The sequence below is a fragment of the Prunus dulcis genome, chromosome 1, assembly GCF_902201215.1.
Source record: "Prunus dulcis chromosome 1, ALMONDv2, whole genome shotgun sequence".
NCBI classification, from domain to species: domain Eukaryota; kingdom Viridiplantae; phylum Streptophyta; class Magnoliopsida; order Rosales; family Rosaceae; genus Prunus; species Prunus dulcis.
Genome location: NC_047650.1, coordinates 23654784 through 23676437, shown reverse-complemented (window position 1 = coordinate 23676437; position 21654 = coordinate 23654784). Strand labels below are relative to the sequence as shown.

General features: G+C 36.1%; 1 protein-coding gene and 1 long non-coding RNA gene across 2 annotated transcripts; both read right to left on the bottom strand.

Annotated features, from left to right (window-relative positions):
• Positions 1–2630: 2630 nt before the first annotated feature.
• On the bottom strand, positions 2631–4597 carry LOC117615278. Its single transcript, XR_004583986.1, has 3 exons — positions 4342–4597; positions 4064–4126; positions 2631–2845 (listed from the first exon to the last, which is right to left on the bottom strand). It is a non-coding gene; the product is annotated as an uncharacterized LOC117615278 (long non-coding RNA).
• Positions 4598–20036: 15439 nt separating this feature from the next.
• On the bottom strand, positions 20037–21438 carry LOC117616649 (two-component response regulator ARR5-like). The gene is made up of 4 exons (XM_034346029.1): positions 21054–21438; positions 20881–20960; positions 20625–20773; positions 20037–20524 (listed from the first exon to the last, which is right to left on the bottom strand). The coding sequence occupies exons 1-4, from the start codon at positions 21214–21216 to the stop codon at positions 20218–20220; spliced, it is 699 nt and encodes a 232-aa protein (XP_034201920.1). The 5' UTR covers positions 21217–21438; the 3' UTR covers positions 20037–20217.
• Positions 21439–21654: the final 216 nt, after the last annotated feature.

Sequence of the window (21654 nt, the reverse complement as noted above, 5' to 3'; positions counted from 1 at the left end):
ACACAACAGGAGAGCAAAAAAAAAAGGAGTCTTTCTGAAACAAAAACACACCTTGACCTTAACCAACCCAGTAAAATGGTGCTTCTTTCTCTTCTAGGGATTTTGTTTTTGTTATTTTATAGTATTACTTTTTATTATGGTTTTCTTTTTGTTTCCCAATTTGATGCTATTTATGAGTTGAACTCGACGCCTTTTATAAGTTAAAAGAACTAGTCTTTGGGTGGGGGGGACCTTCTTCCTTTTTGTCTCGTGGGGCCCAAGTTGCTGGATGTAAAAACAGATAGTCCTTAAAATTACATGTGACTGTAATGTTCAATAGGATATTTTGGGTCTGGATGACAGGCAGGGTTTTAGACATTTGGACAAGAACAGGTGTTTAGCCATTTGGACATTAACCCCATCGTTGCTTCGCTTCCCCCCCTCTGCATCTCTCAAATCCTGTTGTTTCTGTTATTATTTGAAAGGATTTTAAATTTTAAAACGTTTTATTTTCTGTTTTAATTTTGGCTAGTTTCTTTTATTTATTATAGGAGTTACAAATTGTTTAATTTTCAGTTTTTATTTTCTATTCATTGCCACCAACTTTTATGGTTAAATGTGTTTGGAGGTTACGAGTTTTGGATGCCTATAAAAGGCCACTCCTCCTTCACATTTCAAATACACTACAATCAGATTTCTCTATTCTCATACTTTCACATATTCCATACTTTCTATATTATTTTGGGCAACGGTTCTGTGGCTTGGAGTTTTCTATCCGACTGTGAACGTGCTCATAGCGGATCTTAAGCCTGCGTATTGGGGTCGTATCTTTGAGTCTTGTAGACCGTCATTACCTGCACGTAGGGAGGCTACAAAGGCTTTAGGACAGCGTCTTTGACGTGCTTTCACTATACCAGGCTTGCTTTCTTAATCTTAACTTGTTTTATTTATTTGTTTACTTGGCTCTTTATTTTACTTTACTGTTTAATATTTATTTTGTTATTATTTATATATAAAAGTTTTGAATAAGAATTTTATAAAAAGGGAAAAACCACAATTTCTAATAACAATCTAAAGCCTTTGTAAGTTAAAATTATTCTTACCGTATTTGTTGTTGCTATAAGTTTCTCCAAATCGTAAACACTCTCTGTCTTCATTAGCTGTGTTTTCCTATTATTGCTTGTCTATACAGTTTTTCAAAACTATAGCTTTAAAGTCCAAAGTTATACCAATATTAAACCTCTAACCTAATTGCTCTGCAACTTTTTTTAAAAAAAAACTTATTAAAGTTATTATTCAAAACCTTAAGTACCACTGTTGGAAAGTTTTAGTTACTCGTTTCAGGTTTGCTTGTGTTTTGATTGCTCACACGCTTTGGTTACCAACCCCAAACAAATTTAAAAATTAATTAAGTGCATCAGATTTTGTAACCGTTGTTTTAAAACAAAACACGCTTTGGTTACCAACCCCAAACAAATTTAAAAATTAATTAAGTGCATCAGATTTTGTAACCGTTGTTTTAAGACAAAATTAAAGTTAGATATTTTGTCATAAATTTGGCACGTTTGTTTCTTTAAGTTATTGTTTGTCCACCAACTGTTTGATTAATATTCAATCTTAATTTCTATTATATTTAAATTTCAGATTTTGTTGCTTCATTACTGTTTATTGGAATTGAAATGGATAGTGTAGAAACCAATAATGTTAAAACCAGGAAAATTTAATGGGACAAATTTTAAGAGGTGGCAAAGACAACTTAAATATTGGTTAACTGTTTTAGGGTTAGTTTCTGCCCTAGAAGATCAAACCACACCTAATAAAACTACTGAAACCACTTCTAAAACTAAGGAGAAGATGACCAAAGAAGAATTAGAATATCATTGCCATAATAGAATCCTTAGTGCTCTCTCCGATGATCTGTATGATGTTTATCAAGATACTAAAAATGCAAAAACTTTGTGGGATGAATTAGAAGCTGAATATGGGATAGAAGATGCGGGAATAGATCGTTTTACAATCTCAAACTTTAATAACTATATGATGGTTGAGAATAAAACTGTAAGTGAACAAATTCATGAGTACCAAGATTTTTTAAGGAAAATAGAACTTAAGGGTACTAAGTTTAGTGAAGAGTTTAAAGTCTCTTGTCTCATAGATAAATTACCCCCAAGTTGGTTAAACTTTGCAAAAAACCTTAGGCACAAACAAGGAGTTTTAACCTTAACCCAAGTTTTAAACTCCCTTAGGATTGAAGAGAAACATAAATCAAGTAACAAGCCTAAGGAAGAAAAGACAAATGTGAACCTAGTGGAAACTTCAAACAATAGGAATCGTTTCCAATCTGGAAGGAAATTTTTCAAGAGAACAAACAGAAATAGCCAACCCAATCATAATCAATTCAACCGAAACCAAAATCGTCAGCATAATAGACCCCATAACAATTCCAATGGCAATAAGGATCAACCATGCTTCGTTTGTGGAAGAACAAATCATTGGGCCAAAGACTGTCATTACAAGAAGACCGAGCCCTACAAGCCCAAGCCTAAGTGGAACAAAGGACAAAGTGGTCCTAAAGCCCAAGTGAATGTGTTGGTGGATCAAGATGATCAAGATGAACCCAATCTAAGGTATAGTTTTAAGCCTTTAGTTAATGTCGCATATTTAAGTAATAGTGATTGGTGGTTAGATTCTGGGGCAAACGTACATGTGTGTTTTGACAAACGGTTTTTCAAAAATTACCAGAACTCAAGTGGAGGAAGTGTAACCCTAGGAAATGACACCGTCGCACAAGTACGTGGAATAGGAGAAGTGGAATTGAAGATGACATCTGGGAAGACTCTAACTCTCAAGGATGTGCGACATGTTCCTGAGTGAGGAGAAACCTTATCAGTGGATCGTCCTTAGTAAAACAAGGATACAAAATTGTAATGGAGTCGAATAGGATTGTTATTACTAGAAACGATGTCTTTATTGGAAAAGGATATGTTTGTGATGGATTGTTCAAAATAAATGTAGTTTTTGAAGATAATAAAATTTCTCCTCAAGTTTTTAACGTTGAATCTTGTAATGTATGGCATGGAAGGTTAGGACATGTAAGTTTGAGCAAAATCAAAACGTTAATGGATCTTGAGCTAATCCCTAAGTCTAACATAGACCTTAAGCATAAATGTGAAGTGTGTGTTCAAGCCAAACAAACTAGGAATTCTTTCAAACCTGTAGAGAGAAACACCCAAATCTTAGAGCTCATACATAGTGATGTGTGTGATTCAAATAGGTCTCCTACTAGAGGTGGAAACAAGTACTTTGTGACTTTTATTGATGACTTCTCTAGGTATTGTCATATTTATCTTATTAAGACAAAAGATGAGGTGTTTAATAAACTCAAGATTTATAAAAATGAGGTAGAAAACCAATTGGAGAAAAAGATTAAAAGACTTAGATCTGACAGAGGTGGAGAGTATACCTCAAATGAGCTTGGAGTGTTTTGTGAAGAACATGGAATTATACATGAAGTTACTCCACCATATTCACCCCAATCTAATGGAGTGGCTGAAAGGAAAAATAGAACCCTGATGGATATGGTAAATTCTATGCTTCTTAGTAGTGGACTACCTGAAAATTTGTGGGGGGAAGCAATGTTAACTGCTTGTTTCATACTTAATAGGATAACATTAAAGGATAATGAGAAAACTCCTTATGAGTTATGGAAAAGAAGATCACCTAACCTTAGAATCCTAAAAGTGTGGGGGTGTTTAGCTAAGGTACTCATACCCGATCCAAAGAGAAAGAAAATAGGTCCTAAGACTATAGACGCAGTTTTCCTCGGTTATGCGAAAAATAGTAGTGCCAATAGATTCCTGGTGATTAACTCTGAAGTAAAGGAGGTTGCAAACAACACAATTATGGAAGCAAGAGATGCTACATTCTTTGAAGATATTTTTCCGTACAAGACAAGAATTTCTAAGGAAGTACAAATAAGTGAAAAGCCTTCTAGCTCAACTACGATTGAAAATTTAGAATCTCAAGAACTTAGAAGAAGCAAAAGGGCGAGAATTGAGAAGAACTTTGGAGATGATTTCTATACCTTTCTAGTAGAAGGAGATCCCACAACTTATAAGGAAGCCGTTATGTCTGTGGATGCACCATTCTGGAAAGAGGCTATAAATGATGAGTTTCAATCTATAATTCAAAATAACACATGGATGTTAACGAATTTGCCTGCTGGAAATAAAGCGATAGGGTGCAAGTGGGTGTTTAGGAAAAAGTTGAAACCTGATGGAAGTATTGATAAGTACAAAGCGAGATTGGTAGCTAAGGGTTTTACACAAAAGAAAGGGATAGATTATTTTGATACTTACTCACCTGTTTCTAGGATTACCACCATAAGGACCTTGATAGCTTTAGCATCTGTGCATAATTTAGTGATTCATCAAATGGATGTGAAGACAGCGTTTCTAAATGGAGACTTAGATGAAGAGATCTATATGGAGCAACCCGAAGGATTCATAGTTAAGGGCCAAGAACACAAGGTGTGCAAGTTGGTTAAATCTTTATATGGCTTAAAGCAAGCTCCTAAGCAATGGCATGAGAAATTTGACAAGGTGATTCTAGATTATGATTTTAAGTTTAATGGTCATGATAAATGCGTTTACTATAAAGAGAATAATGGAGAACACGTAATCTTGTGCCTATATGTTGATGACATTTTGATCTTTGGGACGAATTTAGAGATTGTGAATGATGTGAAGTCATACTTATCTAGGAATTTTGACATGAAAGATATGGGAGAAGCACATGTAATCTTAGGAATGAAAATTGAGAAGACGACACAAGGAATCTCTCTAAGTCAATCTAGTACTATTGAGAAGATGTTGAAGAAGTTCAATTACTTTGAGTGTAAGCCCACACCAACACCTTATGATCCCAATGTTCATTTAAAGAAAAATCAAGGTGAACCGTTTTCTCAGCTGAAGTACTCCCAGATGATAGGTTCTTTGTTGTATATTGCAAATAAGACTAGACCAGACATTGCTTATGCTGTTGGAAGGTTAAGTAGGTATACACATAATCCAAGCAAGGAACATTGGAATGCTTTGGAAAGAGTTTTCAAGTACCTAAGAGGAACAATAGATTATTCACTGTGCTATAAAGGATTTCCAAATGTAGTAGAGGGATATAGTGATGCAAATTGGATAACTAACAATGAAGAAGTGAAGTCTACTAGTGGTTACATTTTCTTATTAGGTGGAGCTGCAATTTCATGGGGTTCGAAGAAGCAAACAATTATTTCTAGAAGTACTATGGAGTCTGAACTCATAGCTTTGGATACTACTTGCACTAAGGCTGAATGGATTAAGAGTTTATTAATGGATATGCCTATGGTGGAGAAACCATTGCCTGCTTTATCTATTCATTGTGACTGCAAGGCTACAATAGACTTGGTGAAACAATCTCACACAAATAGGAAAATGAACAGACACATACATGTGAGATATAAATCTATGAAGAGTCTATTAAGTAAGAACATTGTGTCTTTAGAGTATGTGAAGTCGGAGAACAACATTGCTGACCAATTGACTAAAGGTCTTTCTAGGAGCAGAGTCCTAGAAATGTCGAGGGGGATGGGCTTAAGCCCATAAGGGAGTCACCTAGGGAGGTAACCCAACTTCTGTGATTGGCGATCCCATGAAGGAAGTTCAATGGGTAGAAACAATCCATATTGCGTGACTCATTGAGCATTGTTTATATCATGTGGAGGCATCCCAGAGATGTCCTCATGCTCATCCCTATGACATCAGTGCTATATAATGTGACGTTAGGAAGGGAGTTATCCCTGAATGAGTTTCGAGGCGGGCAATCTCCCGCAGGGTGCAGGTCACATGTACTCTTGGAGAACTCACCTAAGTGAGAGACGTCGTGAGGCCGCGACTGTGAGAATTGGGCTATTCTCTAGCAACTCTCATGAGAATCAAGATTAGCGCATGGCCATAAATAGCGCTACCCCGCTTCCAAGCCTCAACCAATACTATGTGTGGGATATGTTGAAGTTTGGTCAAAGGTACCGAGTTCAATACTGTGTACACTCAGGTTCCTCAAATGGAAACTATCATCACTAAGTGAAGGTTCAAGCCCGGAAGGCACCTACACCTATTGCATAGTATTATGTTGCCCATATGTATATTTTCTTTATATTTTACAATTTTAAAATTTTAAAACCCTTTGTGGGGGATTGTTATTATTTGAAAGGATTTTAAATTTTAAAACGTTTTATTTTCTGTTTTAATTTTTGGCTAGTTTCTTTTATTTATTATAGGAGTTACAAATTGTTTAATTTTCAGTTTTTATTTTCTATTCATTGCCACCAACTTTTATGGTTAAATGTGTTTGGAGGTTACGAGTTTTGGATGCCTATAAAAGGCCACTCCTCCTTCACATTTCAAACACACTACAATCAGATTTCTCTATTCTCATACTTTCACATATTCCATACTTTCTATATTATTTTTGGGCAACGGTTCTGTGGCTTGGAGTTTTCTATCCGACTGTGAACGTGCTCATAGCGGATCTTAAGCCTGCGTATTGGGGTCGTATCTTGGAGTCTTGTAGACCGTCATTACCTGCATGTAGGGAGGCTACAAAGGCTTTAGGACAGCGTCTTTGACGTGCTTTCACTATACCAGGCTTGCTTTCTTAATCTTAACTTGTTTTATTTATTTGTTTACTTGACTCTTTATTTTACTTTACTGTCTAATATTTATTTTATTATTATTTATATATAAAAGTTTTAATAAGAATTTTATAAAAAGGGAAAAACCACAATTTCTAATAACAGTTTCAAATCTTCTTCTTCTTCCTTAATTCTTTCATGGCTTGGGTACAACGGCGTGCTCAACTGTTACTGCAGTTCCACCATGCAGACATGGAACCCAATGCAGATATCGTGGAAAAAAGAAATTTCGTACTCGTGGCAGTGACCTTGGTCTACGCCACTCTATATGCGGCCGGGCTTAATCCTCCCGGGTTCCAATACTGTAAGTGCCATACCTCTACTTGGTCCTTCAAGAATTGCGTTTGTGAGATCATGATTTCCTTGACAGAATTAGTTATTTCACTTACGCTGATGCTGTCTGGAATCACATGCTCATAATTCTGTTGGGCCGCAACCGTTTTGGACCCTTTGTTTTTATTCTCCTATTGGGATCGATGATTCCATACTGAATGACGCTTGCGACATTCCTCCACCCATTGCTATGGTTTGCTTTCATGGGTGTGTGCTGGGTGCCTTCCTGCTCTGCTATCTTTTTGTTCCGGCGATATGTTACTGCTGCTGCTGATGCTGCTGTTCCTGCTTCTCCTGCTGTCGTTCCTCCTGCTGCTGATGCTGCTGTTCCTGCCTCTCCTGCTGCTGCTGCTGTAATCTATGTACAACATATAGGCACAGCCATTGCCATTCTTTAATCTGAGTCGAAAAAGAGAAATTGCCACATTTATAAATTGTCCTTTTTATGACCTTTTACATTTGTTTGTACTTATTATAGTCGGCTGATTCTTGTGAAACCATTCTTTGATTCATTTTGCTGTTCAAAATTCGAATGGGAATTACAATTAGTTGAGGCCAACAAACCCTCTTTCTTGGGTCTTAACAAAAACAAAAAGCGAAAAAAAGAAGAAAAAGAAGAGTGTTTATGGGGGTGAAATATACACTGTACAATTACAACCACTTCAAATAACAAACTTTGTAAACATTATTCCTTGTTCCATCCCCAAAATGTATCACATGTTATCCAGGTGCGTCTTAGTTTTTAAATATATAATTAGATTGAAGACCAACAAGCTTTAGCTTGATAATCCGTTTGCGGCCTTTCATTAAATTAAAATTAGATTTGGAATTTGGCAACAACATGATATTTAATTCACCAGCACAAATGCATGCAATATAGACACCACCAAATGCCTAGCGCATATATATATATATGTACTTGATTAGTTGTGGTAAGAAAAATTAAGGCACCTAATTATTATTATTTTTAATTTAAAATTTACAAGCTTTGGATGCAATTTTTGTGGGCCAGTGACTTGGGTACTCGTATTTTGGGTATTTTGTTTTACAGAGTAGACCCAAGAGAGCTTGAAGAAATGTTTGACTCTTTTTTGTTTGCTTGCGTTGGATTTAACAAGTGGAGTTTGAGGAGAGCGATAATAAACTAAACTCACACATACATACTACATTAATGCTATGACTCGAACTCAGAATATAGCCTGAAAGAATCATTACTCCAAACCACTATACTAATGGTCATTTACACAAACTGTATTGTTTGATTGTTTATTAAACGTTACATACATATTGCTGTGATTATTAGCATTATTAACACTTAGGAACATGAGGTACGCTGCCACTACTAGCCACTAGGGTTATTTGACCTCGACCTCGAAACAGACCTCGAAAGGGACCTACTGTATCGTTTCGGGGAAGGAGAGTAGGAATACCTGCCAAAGATAATGCAATTTAATAAGTCCAAAATGAATTACTACAACCAACATGGCCAATAATCAACAACACAACAGGAGAGCAAAAAAAAGGAGTCTTTCTGAAACAAAAACACACCTTGACCTTAACAAACCCAGTAAAATGGTGCTTCTTTCTCTTCTAGGGATTTTGTTTTTGGAAGTTTAACAGCTTGTTTTTGTTATTTTATAGTATTACTTTTTATTGTGGTTTTCTTTTTGTTTCCCAATTTGATGTTATTTATGAGTTGAACTTGACGCCTTTTATAAGTTGAAAGAACTAGTCTTCGGGCGGGGGGAGACCTTCTTCCTTTTTGTCTCGTGGGGCCCAAGTTGCTGGATGTAAAAACAGATAGTCCTTAAAAATTACATGTGACTGTAATTATAAAATATGTTCAATACAATATTTTGGGTCTGGATGACAGGCAGGGACAAGAACAAATGTTCTTCCTCAATTCTCTCATGCGTCGGGTAGAAGGGTGTGCTCAACTTGCATTGCAGTTCCGCCATGCAGACATGGAAGCCAACTCAGACATCATGGAAAAAAGAAACATCTTAGTCGTGGCCACGACCTTGGTCTCCGCCACTCTGTATTCGGTGGCGATCAGTCCTCCCGGGCTCCAACACTGTAAGTGTATTACCACTGCTTGGATCGTCAAAAATTGCTTTTGTGCTGCCCTGACTCTTTTGTCGGTATTTTTTACTTCCCTGGCGCTGATGTTATCTGGTATCATGCTCATTATTCTGGTGGGTCGCAACCCTTTTGCACCTTTTGTTTATATTCTCCTAATGAGTGCTGCCATTCCATACTGGCTTACCCTTGCAACATTCCTCCACCACTGCTATGGGTTGTTTTCATGCTTATGTGCTGCCTGCCTTCCTGCTATGTTCTCCTTCTGTTCCGGAAATATGTTACTAGTGCTGATGCTGCTGCTGCTGCTGCTGCTCCTGCTGCTGGTGGAGGAGAGATCGTGTGAAGACAGACAGAAGGTTAAATAATGACTTTTAAAAAATGTTTATATTGTCTAAAGTTGTCTTTAATCTGAGTCGAAAAAGAGAAATTACCACATTTATAAATTGTCATTTTTATGACCTTTTACATTTGTTTTTAATTACAGTCGGTTGATTAATTGTTAAACCATCCTTTGATTCATTTCGAAGATGCTTAGGGCATTCAGAATTCTAAGAGCAGACATTCGTGTTCATTCCCAAATAAACAAAACAGAACAAAATGGCATGGCTTACGATTTTAAATAAGTTGATTTAATAGACACCAAAAGTAAAATGAAAAACCTCAAGTAAAGCATAATTACCTCTGTCCCCAGCCGCTTGTTGAGAGCTTCATTCCACATGTTTGCAGCATAAGCAGGCTGCATCCTCGTCCACATAGACATGACAGAAACAACCTGGAAACAGGAGCTGCCATTTAGGATATAGAGAACTTACTTGACCAAAACCAAGCTTGCTCCATCTGGAAAAACATATATAAGTATATACATATATACATGCATGTGTGGGGATGAAACGCAGGATGAAGTGCGTGCGCGCATGCTGGTGAAATAACAATATAAACTAACAACCGACACAATGATAATCTGCCTCATCTCTATCTATAATGTTTATTGTACTAGGCCACGCAAAAGTTTCAAGCAGTAGATGCATACCAAGTAAGTATTAAGAGGAGGAAGATAGTTGTCAGCCATGGTGTCAATCCAGCTAAATTTCAGATTGTAGCTCATTTGGATCTCCACTGGATCAAAGGGAAGAGAAAGACAAGCCGAAAGCAGTAGCAACAGGGCGGAAAAGCCATCATAGGTGCTGCAAATTGCACCTCTACCCAGCCTTAGAGTTGCACAGCAGGTGTTCGACGAAAAGCCTAGGAGAAGTCTTGTTGCGCGCTGTCTTATTTTTTTTAAAAAGAAAATCTTGGCTAAAAAAAAAAGAAAAAAGAAAAAAAGAAACCAGTCATGGGTTTTAGTTGGGCTTGCATATTAGGATTGAGAGTTCTCTTTATCTAGTTGGGCTTTAATAGGACTTGCACAATTCCTCATTTAAGTGGAATTTGGAGTTCTATTTATACATGACCAATTTAACATAATCCAAATTTATCAAGTGTGTGTGCATCACAAGAATTTTTCATAGTCAAGTTTGTATAACACCAAGTGTAAAGATCATTACTCTTCATCATTACAACTCTTCCTCTAATTATTACTTTGAATTTCTCAAACTCAAATTTGAACTTTCACACTTCATAGTCGAAGATAATGTTGCAAGGAGTTTGTAGAAAATTTAGGTGAATTTTTTCATATTCATTTTTTGTGTATTTATTAAGATAAATACACACAAAATGAAACTCTAATAACACGTGGTGCTCGCGAGAATGACACACGTCTAAAGTACTGACGATGCACTAGACAGGTGCTGCCACTTGTCATTCTCTTCCATTTATTACTATTTTATTAATACTTTAACTTCCAAAAATCATAATAAATTTATTAAAAAGCAGAAAAATACTCAAAAAATCATACGAACTTCTTGTGACATTTTGTTCATGTTTTGAGATTTAAAATATAATTTTGACTTATAAAAAAGTCAAATAATTTCTCAAAGTCAAGTTTGTATAACACCAAGTGTAAAGATCATTACCCTTTATCACTACAACTCTTCCTTTAATTATTACGTCAAATTTCACAAACTCAAAATTGAACTTTTACACTTCATAGTCAAAGATAATGTCGTAAGGAGTTTGTTGAAATTTTTGGTGTATTTTTCTGATTTTTTATGCATTTGTTTTGTGTATTTATCTAAATACACACAAAATGAAACTCTAATGACATGTGGCGCTATGCGAGATTGACACACATTTGAAGTACTAACGATACACCAATCAGGTGTTGCCACTTGTCGTTCTCTTTAATTTATTACTATTTTTTAATTTTTAACTTCCAAAAATCATAATAAATTTATTAAAAAGCATAAAAATACCCCCAAAAATCATACAAACTCCTTGTGACATTTTCTACATATTTTGAGATTTAAAATATAATTTTGACTTATAAAAAAAATCAAAAAATTTCTTGAAGTCAAGTTTGTATAACTCAAGTATAAAGATCATGACCCTTCATCACTACAACTCCTCCTCCAATTATTACTTTAAAATTTTCGTACTCAAAATTGAAATTTCACGATTCATAGTCAAAGATAATGTGACAAGGAGTTTGTAGAAATTTTGTGTATTTTCTGATGTTTTATATTAATTTTTTGTATATTTATTAAGATAAATATACACTAAATGAAACTCTAATGACACGTGGCGCTACACGAGAATGACACACGTTTGAAATACTGATTATGCACTATTCAGATGCACAACAAAGATGTTGCATGTGTCCGGGTGCATAACCATAACCATGATGATACATAAATGACCCATTATCTCCATAGACGGCCTGAAATATGCAACAAGCATGATACACTAAAATGCCATGAGACAAAAAGGTTTATCACGTAAGAGATGGTTTATCATGTTCTTGAATTTTAAACCACATTGGATGAAGAGTAGATTATTTTCAACTTTAAATCAAAAAAAGTTTTATGATAAATAGATTGTCTACAATAGGCTAAAAGGATTAAATAGAGAGTGAGATAGAGATGTAGCATAAATTACAGAATAAGATATCAACAACCTAATTTATTTGATGGCATACAAATCAACAAATCGACAACCCAAAATACATAATAAGATACCAAAATCCAAGAAATTCATATTAAAAAAACACAAAAATGGAGCTGAGCAACCGATGCTATAGCCTGCAAATCCGTGGCGGTGTTATAAAAGAAATAAGAAATCGATAGACAAGATAACCGAATCATATGAATTCCTTTTCGGGAAGCGATGGAGTTGCTTGTTTTTTGACAACTGAAAGAAAAATAAGAAAACAGAGTTCCAAAATCATAAAATTTTGGAGATAAAATAAATAGTAGTCGTTAAATCTGAGGGTTCAAGAGGGTGGAATCAAGAAAAAGGTATGCCAGATTTTGAAGACCTTGAATATTTTGCTAACCTATCACCAGTTAGGTTTTTATTTATTGTCATCTGATAAAACAAAAAGGTTAATTTGTAGTTGGTACATAGAAAATGGTTGGAGAGAGAGAGAGAGAACGAAGAAGATGTAGATAGACAGGTCAAAGATGAGATATGCAATGCAGGTAGGGACAAAGAGGAGATGTTTGATGGGTCTTAGTTGGGTATACGGGTTTTGTTTTACCCGGTTGTATGTGAAACCAATTAAAACCATGTTTTAATCTCAATCGTTCAATTTAATCCAATGGTGTTCTTTTATAAAATTCTCATTTATTATTCTCACTATATAACAACCCATTCTACCTGAAGGCAAGAAAAGGAGGAAATAACAAGATGAACCCACCTTATTGTATCGTCTCTCTCGACTTGCTTTGCACCAATTGTAGTCTTTTAAAACTGTTGTTCAATTTTGTTTAAAGGGGCAAACAGATATCAATTTGTGGCTTCAATTGGCAACTGGGTCTCAAGGTCTCTCTATGATGTGGACTCTTTTCTCATGTTCTAACTGATGAAAAATTTTAAGGCCCGGAAACATATTATTGGGTTATCAAAAATTGCCAATTAATTTCCAAAAGTCCAAAGTATTTAATGAGTGATTAAATAAACACTCATTAAATTTACAGAGGCCTAAATTGCCTATTATATGATTAATGGATCAATTTTAAAATCCTCAAAGCCATATTTAGGTCCAAATGCAAAGGTCAATTGTAGAAAATTAGCGGGTTCATCAAAATTGCTCATTATTTATCTTAGACATTGACAATAAGAAAAATTGTACAAAACCATCCAATTTTTCCCATGGGTCATCTACCCATGCAAATTTCAATGAGATTAAATTCAAATCTCTCAGACATAAATTCTTAATTAGTGAGCCACCCTTACCTATTAATTTCCAATTTTTCCCATGGATCATTTACCTATGAAAATCTTAAAATCTCCAAATTGTCTCAAGGACACAAATTCTAAATTAGTGGGCTACACTTACCCATTAATTTCTAAATTCCGAACTATGTTGGTTTGATCCCTTCGAAAGGGTATGTATGCAATCTAGAGATTCAATCCAGATGCAACCATCCAAATCTTAAATCCGAACAGAATCCACAGTTTATTCTTAACCAAATTCGCCCCCAAACAAAATTACATATCGAATCCCTGGTTTATTTAGCTAAATTCACTGAAACACTTCTCAATACAATTCAAAACAAATTTCTCTTGCAATGAGTCATTTATGTTAAATTCAGATAGACGGGCCAACGGCCTACTACTAACAACACCGATATTGTCCTCAACTTAACCACCTACAAAGCCCAGTAGATGTGATGTTTTATCACAAAAGGCCTCGGTATTATTAGTAGTAGAACCATTCATTATATTTTTTATTTTATTTAGTCAAGTTTCCGATGTGAGACTCATATTCTTCAACAATTTATTCATTGCAATTCTTCGAACTACGAGTGGCTTGATTCGGCTTGATTCCAACAAGGCATATGTAGGCACTCTAAGGTTCGACTTAGGGGCAGCCGCAAAACAAAAGACATACGTCTGTTTCTTTATGATGGAATCAAAAGGTGTTCCCTTGAAGTAAGGGATTGTAATTAAGAGACACTGCGTCTTGAATGGATCGAACTTAAAATAATAAAACCTCATTATTTAATTAGTGATAGTAAAATTATGCTGGGAGGTTCACATATATCTTCACCAGATTATAAACAACCACCATTAGACATGATAAGATAATTGCCGCACCTAGAACAATAGCAATAATCGTACTAATATGAGTCAGTCTATTTGTTCGCAGAGGCTTATGGGATGAAAAGTTTTGAAATGTATGAGTAATTAAGCACTTTGTAGTGTTGAAACCGCCTTCGCTGCCTCCTCCTCCACTGCCACCGGCAGATGTCCCAAAAGTGGTCAAAGGAAGCATCAACTTGCAGTGGATTGCATTCTTATTATTTTTGCTCTTGAATGACATGTCGTACCTGGGCTTCACCTGAAGAGCAAGTTGCAAGTCAATACTATAGATGCCCGCATCAGTCTGGGATTTAAACTTGCGAAGCTCAGCTTCCCCAAACTTCACCAACTGCTTCCCTTGAACATGTAGATTCTGCAAAACGGTGGTATTTTCGTGGCCTTTATAAAAGTGTGTTACCCGACCACCCGACCTCACAAGAGCAAACGTCTTGTCTTCATACATTGCAGTGACTTCGATGTCATGGTACTCTATGTCCACTCTTTTGTTAGGGTTTGTTATTGTGATGTTGAAAGCAAGATTAAAGTCGAGAGTTTGGTCGGTGGTTGTGTAGTTGAATTGGGTAAGAAACGCATTTGTGACGCTGAACTTGGGCTCTTTTGGATTGAAGATGACATTGCATTCTACATATGAGAATCCTGCAAAGATCACAACCAACAGCAAGCAGCATGACCAGAAAATCTGAGGCCGTGTGTCGGCCATAATATAAATATATATGGTTGAGGCTCACTCTGATTAATTGTTATTGGAAAGTTTGAGAGATCAAATCCTGTGACACTGGACGACCATACCCTACAGCTACTTTATAGTATTGAGAATTCTCATTGCATGCAGGTCACTAATTCGTATACTGAATGTCATGTGCGCATGCTCTCACGCATGATCAATTGTTATTTCATTCATTTAAGCATGCATATAATATTAATTAGACGCATGCAATTGAGTGATCAGTCGATTACTACTATATTTAAATAGAATTATGTGCATGAGAGAATTTGGTATTTTGGCAATTCTGTGCCAGCCTCTTTCTCGTCTTCGCAATATAGGAATCGGAAGAATCAATTGCATCATGCTAAACAACATGTTTCTTAGAAAAATTTGAAATGAAATAAAATATCTATGGGATCATGGGACAACTCTGATTTTAGCTCATATTTCTTCGAAAAATAACCATAAAAACTTTGTATCTGAATGAATGGGTTCATTCATTAACCCGTAAATCAGTTGCATGGCAGTCACCAATTGTAATTGCAATTATATGAAATTCCTTTAGAGCAACTCCACCCCTAAGGGCAAAGTCTAAGGCAAGGGCAAGCTAGGGCAAGCAAGGGCTGATACTATTCACGTGAATAGTGTCAGCCTTGCCATTTGTAGTTCCACCCACAAGGGCAAAGTCTAGGGCAATTACTATTCATTGTACTTTATTTCCTATTTTTTTATACTTTAAATCATTAATTTTGATAATCTTTTGTAATTAAATTTTCGGATAAGATTATCGGATGTGAATCTCGGTTGCCACGTGTCTTATTCCAGATAAAACTTGTGCTTGTATGATCTATTCAAAATAAATAATTGGAAGTGCATTCAAAAAATATACAATGCAAGAAATTATAAACTATTTTCAAATGCAAGAATAAAATTGATTGTGTAAATAAATATAGACAAATTGAAAATGCAAAAACAAAAATAAAGATTATGCATGAAATTATAAACTATTTGAAATGCAAGAATAAAATTGATTATGTAAATAAATAAAGCCAATTAGGAAATGCAAAAATAAAATAAACATTGTGCAACAAAAAGAAATAGAATATGCAAAAAAAAAGTTACATTAAATTGATTAAAATGGCAATTAAAAATATTTTGGTGTGGAAAATGAATTATGTGAGTGGAGAGTAGAAAATATTGTATGGAGAAGAAATTGTATGAAGATTTGGTGTTGAAAGTAGATAAAATGGTTAGGTATTTATAGGGAAAAAATACATAAATTTTTGGTATTTTTAAAAAAAAAAATTCAGAATTTTTTCGGATTTTTTTGGATTTTTTTAAACTTTTTTTGGCCAAAAAAAAGAGAACCGTAGGATTGCTGAAAAAAATCCAATCGGAGCCACCCGGTGACGACACGTGGCAGTCAACAGTAAAAAAAAAATTGATTTTAGTGCGCTGACGTCAGCGAACTCGGGCTCAAGCCCAGGCGACTTTTGCCCTTGGGCCTGCCCGATTTCGTGGGGCCCGCCTGTTGCCCGGGCTGGATTCTTGGCGCTGGAGCTGGACTCGGGCTCATCTCTGCCTTTTGCCTGGGCCAGCCTCTAGCGCTGGAGTTGCTCTTATAGCTTCTAAATCTGCCCTTGTCTTTAACTTGGGGGTTGGCTGGCTTTCAAAGCATGTTGTGGGTCTAAAAGTAGTATTATATATATTTTTTTTGTGTTTCCTTTTGTATCCCAATTTGATGCTATTATGATATGAGTTCAAAGAACCTTTTTTTAAGCTGCCCTTGTTTGTATGTAATGCCATTTTGCTCATGCGACATGTACACTAGTGTTTTTATTTCGAACCAAAATGAATGCCATTAGGAAAACCATCGCTACAACAAGTCAGGTTGAATAAAGTCACTTGACAAATGTTTGAAAACTACAATATCAACCAGCTGTTCTCTCGAGGGAAAATGTTCAAAGTCCTGGTTCAACATCATTCCATCTTAAAAGGAAAACTCAAGTAATTGTAATGGATTATGGAACCCTATATGTATATACAATACACATACTTTGGTAATTACATTGATATTTTGTAGACATCTTCAATAAGACTGAAATGAGATTGATGAAATTGGCAAAGGAAAAATAATCTGAGAAATAGACAAAATAGTTTTGGTAGATTATTTGAGAAATTGGTGGGTATTTATAGAGTTTGGAGTAGGTTTTGGGGTTGGATCTGATTTACATTAATTTTAAATATTATTTTGACCATTAGATTTAAATTTTAATTGTTTGATCTTTTTTTTTTTTACCATTAAAATAGCTTGGATTTAATATGAATCGTTGATTTGAGTTACTATTGGAATTAATTTTAAGAAAAAAAAGAGAGAGATGTTTGAATTGTTGTTGCCATTAGATTCCAAAGGCAACATCACCAGTTACTGCCAAGTGGCGAGACGACAAATGCAGCACTGCAGCAGTGCGGGGCCCACATAATCTTCCTTGTACATGGGTTGCATAAGCCTTTAGTGGGCTACACCAAAAAATTTCCAGTCCAGGCATTTGGCCCAAAGTTTGCGTTTTTCTAAATTTTGATCCTTTAATTTTCTTTTTCTTTAGTTGGGAAATAAAATGAACTAAAATTTAGAATATTTAGAATTTGGCCTCATAAGTTGAAGATGGCCTTATAATTAGAGACAGTCTAAGCTTATATAAGTTTTAGTGGCTATTAATATGAATTTTGACATCAAATTTTACTTTATTAATTAACGGTTTAGAATAATCCACCACGCATTTGTAAGGGGCAAAAATTTAATGTACTTTTCATTCAAATTATAACTTGTTACATTGATTGTTCCTTCCCTTGGTGGCACCTTGATCAATAAACGTTAATGCCTTTGTTGAGACCAAAACTCTAAAGTAAATTTAGGTTTTAGTCAAAAAAAAGCTTTCACTTTTGGAAAAAGCCAAAGCTTTTTCAAAAAAGACAAAATACTAGGGCTTGTCAATGGATTGCGTTGGGCTAGCCCGGCCCAAATTTAATGGGCTTGGGTTGGGCCAGGCCTAACTGGGCTTTAAAGAGGAGAGAGAAAATATCGGGCTGGTTTTTTAGAAAATTCAAAGTCCAAGCCCAACCCATGAGCCGGGATTGAGAAAGCCTATCAGGCCGGGCCGAGTTAAACCCAATGGGCCGGATTAGACCCAAATATGCAAATATTTGGTGATGTGTTCAAGAAAAGTATGATTATATTTGGTGGTACAATTATGTTTCGTGATATGATTATATTTGGTGATGTGATATGTTATTCATCTTATATATATAATTGTTGAATTAATGATTGACACAAATTAATGTGCTAATCATCTAATTATAAACTAAGAAGGAGTAAAGAAAAGTAAATGAAATGAAACAAATTATATATGTGATTTAAGTGATATAATCCTAAATCTAAACTCTTATTTATACATAATTATATATATATATATATATATATATATGCGGGCCTAACGGGCCGGGCTTTTGTGGGCTGGTAGGGCAGGTCTTTCTTGGGCTTAATAGGGCCGGGCCTATGAGACGGGCCGGGCTTCAGACACCCAAGCCCAAGCCTAGCCCAGCCCTAGGCTGGCCGAGACGGGCTTTTTTTCAATGGGCCGGGCAGGCCCCATCGGCTCATGAGCCCGCGGGCCAAATTATGAGGCCTAAAAAAAACTTCTAATTTTCAAATCAAAGACATGCAAATGTAAAGGATTCCTTAGGAAATCCAAAAATAAATAAGGGCAATTTTGTCCATTTTGGCTTCTTTTAAAAAATTTATCTCTCCTTTAGGTTTCTCCAAAGTCTCCCGAAGTCTAACCAGTCACAACCACTAGTCTAGACTCACATCTTCTTTTTCCTTTGATTCACAATAAAAATAATAATAAGATTCAAAAAAAATTCTACAGCTCTACACCCTGCTATCTACTCTCTCATGTGGGTCCAATGATATTTCCTCAAAGATTTGCCACACCTGCAAGTATCATCAAGCTCTTCAATTTTCCAAACCAATTCTAATTTTAAGTTTTATGGACAACGTTAATAAATGTGCATACACATTTTTTTTGAGTGGTGATTTTCTCACTCCTCTTTTATCCACTTACATTCTCTTTTGTTTTTTAGTACTTTTTACTATAAGATAAAAAAGAGTGTAAGCGAACAAAAGAGAAATGAGAACATACCATTTATAATAAAAAAAGAGTGTAAGTGGATAAAAACGTAGTGGAAAAATTAGTACCCTTTTTCTTTTGTCATAAAAAAACGTTGCACACATACATTGCTGCCATAATGCGTAGACAAAATTATCTCACATACATCAATGGTCTATCAACCATTCATTAATCGGAGTTGAAAATGGTAGATGGAGCATGAGTGGGTCTCATCCCAACTACGAAGATTTGAGAAGAGAGCATATGATAAGCATACCACTCCCAAAGAGACAATGAGACATGAAAAACTGGAGTTGAGGGTGTTGAGGACAAGGGGAAAAGGTCCCAAACGGACAAGGTGTCCTAGTCCCTCCCAAAGGGAGCATTTTGTGACACGTCCAATTCACAATCCCATTCCAATATTCTCTCTACCAGACAAGATCTTGCAAGCTTATCTCTCCAACTCAACCAAATCAAATTCAATCCCGATTCAACACTCTGTATGTGTACAGCACGATACAGCTGCTTTTTTATCTCTCTCTTTTTCTTTTTCTTTTCTTAATTATAAATTTTATTTGTTTCAAGCTAATCCACTAACCCATTTCAACCCATTTCTTTTTCTTATAACATTTGAACATCCTAACCATGGATAATGGTATTTTCACATGATTTTTGGAGAAAAATAATGTGTTATAAGTTTGAATTGCAAATTGTTTGTCAAAAGAAGATTTTAATCATATGTGAATCTTATGAATACTCAAAAGTGAATTATAAAGATGCAAATAAAGTCAAAGTCAAAGAACTGGAATTGATTGTTTAATTGAAGATTTTAGAAAAGTAATCAGTTAATAAGTAGTATTAATATGTAAATCACAGTCATATATAAACAAACAAAAGAAATCAAAGGCAAACCAAAACAAAACCAAAAAAAGAGGAGGTAATTCAACAAAAACCGGTTAAACGGGTAATTGCAGTTTGGCCCCGATGAATAAAAAGTGATTGCGTCGGGTTCGGTTGATCTAATCAGTGTTGGTCATTTTGAGCCGTCGGATTGGGGAATCAAGCGACGTCGGCGACGAGGGAGCCGAGAACGACGATGACCGAGGAGGCGACGGAGATTTCGACGGTGACGATAAGGAGGACGAGGGTGACGATGGTAGAATGGACGGTGGTGAGGAAGGCAGATCACAAGGCTCGCGTAGCTTTCTCTTGTTCATCCCACTCTCTTCCAGTCCGGCCTCTCTCGTCATGTAGTCCTTGAGCCTCTTCACGTCCGATAACTTCACCGGTTTCACTATGAAGTCTTCTGCGCCTTCTTCCAAACACCTGGCGAACACCAAAATTCGAGTTTAAAATCAAACATCAAAATCATGCACAAGAATTGATTAATTTCAATGAAAATAATTGCATTGACGAAGAAATTTACCTGTCTATGCGCGCCAAAACGTTCTCAGATGACATAATCACAACTGGAATCTCTTTGAGAGCTGAAGATTCCTTGATTTTCTTGAGCAATTCGTACCCGGTCATGCCAGGCATACAGTAGTCAGTGATAATCAGATCCACCTTCAAGCCCTATAATTTAATCGCAACGAAATTATTATTCCAAATTCGAAATTCAAAGTTTATTGATGAAATTTATTACGAATTTGGATTAAGATTTGTTAATCAAACAAGCTTACGTCGAATCCGACGGAGGAACTCTTGTCGTCGTCCAAGCCAAGGAATTGCAGAGCTCTCCTTCCACTATCCACAGCCGTCACTGCACATTGGAACCAAAAATCAAATTCAAAATCACATAGAGCTAAAAAATCGACGGTGTTTCTCAGAAATGAAGCTCTGTTTTCAGTGTTACCTTTGCAAGAAGAAATTCTAAGCAAGCGCTCAATGACCTTGCGGTCGACGAGGCTGTCATCGACGGCGAGGACGTGAGCTTCTTCGGAGTTCATTGGCGCCATGTCGAACCCGTCGAGCTTCTCCGACCTCCTCCGCCACGAAACGACGCCGCTCCTGGCCATCTTCCGAGTCAGAGTGAGACAAAACTGGATTGGTTCTTTATTTTGGCTTGGTTGTAGAACAAAGGCTTGCTCTGCCTTTGTGGCCAATGTTTTATACAGAGGAGAGAAGAAATGAAAATCAGGTAAAATTGTCTGTCTTCTTCACCAGCGTGCTGCGTGTGTGTTTCTTCTCTCTGTAATATAGTATTGCTGTGTATTGGTCTCTTTCGCAAAATCAAATCTTTTCTCTCTCTACCAAATCTCAAAAATCTACTTTTTTTTTCGTTCATTTTTTTTTTAAAATTTTAAGCCATAAAACGCTGAGATTCTGAAATCCACTTTGGTGCGATCTTCCATATCAAACCCCGGTATCTCGGCCATCGCGAGATATTGGTCAATGTCGGGGTCAGTGCTGGGTAACGGGTCGAGGCGTTGACCGGTGGTCAGCGGTGGGCCGCG

Coding starts and splice junctions, on each gene's coding strand:
- LOC117616649 (XM_034346029.1), bottom strand. CDS start 21,216: ATGGCCAGGAGCGGCGTCGTTTCGTGGCGGAGGAGGTCGGAGAAGCTC. Junction 20,961..21,053: donor TAGAATTTCTTCTTGCAAAG/GTAACACTGAAA, acceptor TCCAATGTGCAG/TGACGGCTGTGGATAGTGGA. Junction 20,774..20,880: donor GTTCCTCCGTCGGATTCGAC/GTAAGCTTGTTT, acceptor ATTAAATTATAG/GGCTTGAAGGTGGATCTGAT.